Source organism: Anomaloglossus baeobatrachus, chromosome 8 (genome assembly GCF_048569485.1).
Source record: "Anomaloglossus baeobatrachus isolate aAnoBae1 chromosome 8, aAnoBae1.hap1, whole genome shotgun sequence".
NCBI classification, from domain to species: domain Eukaryota; kingdom Metazoa; phylum Chordata; class Amphibia; order Anura; family Aromobatidae; genus Anomaloglossus; species Anomaloglossus baeobatrachus.
The window spans coordinates 39,773,611-39,775,321 of NC_134360.1; the positions used below are offsets into that span (position 1 = coordinate 39,773,611).

General features: G+C 41.6%; 1 protein-coding gene across 1 annotated transcript in view; it reads right to left on the bottom strand.

Annotated features, from left to right (window-relative positions):
* Positions 1 to 379: 379 nt before the first annotated feature.
* Positions 380 to 1,711, bottom strand: part of SLC25A20 (solute carrier family 25 member 20) — a 30,056-nt gene continuing 28,724 nt past the window's right edge. The window contains exon 9 of the mRNA XM_075321496.1: positions 380 to 1,034. Coding sequence (XP_075177611.1) covers positions 975 to 1,034 — 60 coding nt within the window. The 3' untranslated portion in view covers positions 380 to 974. The remainder of the gene's footprint in view (positions 1,035 to 1,711) is intronic.

The window sequence follows — 1,711 nt, forward strand, 5'->3', positions numbered from 1 at the left end:
GATTACGACGCTTTTGCGCTCGTTAATCGTATCATCGAGCCTTTACACACTACGATGTCGCATGCGATGCCGGAAGTACGTCATTTTCAATTTGACCCCACCGGCATTGCACCTGCGATGTCGTAGTGTGCAAAGCCCGCCTAAGGCCGGGGTCAGACGGCCGTATAACACGGATGACGATCGCATCAAAATGCCCGGACCGGCCGGCAGCTATCCTGTCCTGAGCATTAGAGCTGCATAGAAATACATGAAGCTGTCATGCCTGGTAACAGCAAGTGCGTGCACTGCAATGCGATTCCCGGACGAGTTATATGGCCGTCTGACCCCGGCCTAATGAATGCAATGCAATTCTCAGATATAAATGACACATTACAAAAGCTGAGTGATAAGGCAAAGATTTAATGTCTGTAGAAAATAAAAACTCTACTCCTCCCTGAAATTCATAGATCGAGGACTGGAAAACAATTCATAGGCTGCAAGGAGCCGGGATGATATGTGCAGGAAATGTGGCGCAATTATCGGCACCATATGGCAGATATTTAATACGTGCAGCTGTATATGTTTGGGAGATCGCTCTGCTCAGGTTACCCACGATATGGATGCAAGGAAAGAATGCGCCTGCGTGTGGGGGATGGGGCACCGGGTGTCGTAGCACTGTGGGGTGAAGGCTTAGTGCCAGGACAGGTACCAGCGCTCACTGTATGGCTTCATCATCTGCAGGTCGTCACCCCCTTCTATACAATAGGAGAAGAGAGATTGTGTTCTGGACGCGCCAACACAATGGGTTAACACAGAGGTCAGCGCCGGATCGTTGCCTTATTGATCTATCAGATAAAAATAAATTGCCTGTAAATTATCATCTAATTCATTGGAGTCCATAAAAATCCGAGCAGCTCATTACATTCACATCAAGGATTTTAAACAGTCGCATTTCAAGTTTTCCACTTCCTGGCGAAACCCCACGAACGGGGGAACTAAGGCAAATTGCTATTGATCAGTCCATTTCTAAAACGTTCAAATCCAAGGAAACACGCCTGAGGATGAGAGGAGACAGGAGATTAATTAGACATCATCAAGTCCTCCAGTCATCCTGGTTGGATGATGGGCGCCATTTTTTAACATGGGGCATTTCCAGGCCATTGATTAAACAGATCAGTCTAAACGCAGCCCAGACCATCTAGGATTTAGAGATTATTTCCAGCCGTGGTCATATTGAGAAATCCAATAATCCAGGATTATAAGTGGTCTTTTAAATTGGTCTGGAAATGTCGAATGATTATTAAACGTTTTCAATTAGATTAGTGATCAGGCAGGTCTAAAATAAGAAAATATTAATAATCAAAATGAAAGAATTGCTGTTTTTGTTTTTTTTTTTCAAATTATAAAAATAAAGACCAACTCTGAAAAGAAAAAAAAAGAAAAATGCAAACAGACAACATGACCTCATACAGCTCTACAGATGAAAAAATAACATTTTATATAATATGAATATTTATTTTTTAATATAATATAAAATTTCATTTTTCCATCTGTAGAGCCGTATCAGAACATGTCTGCTTTCATTCTGAGTAAAAAAAAGAAATAAATTATATACAGTGGAATCTCGGTTTACGAGTAACTTGGTGGTCGAGTGTTTCGCTATAAGAGCAAAGCGTGCTGTAAATTTGTAACTCAGTTTACGAGCAATCTTTGCTGTACAAGCAAATACTCA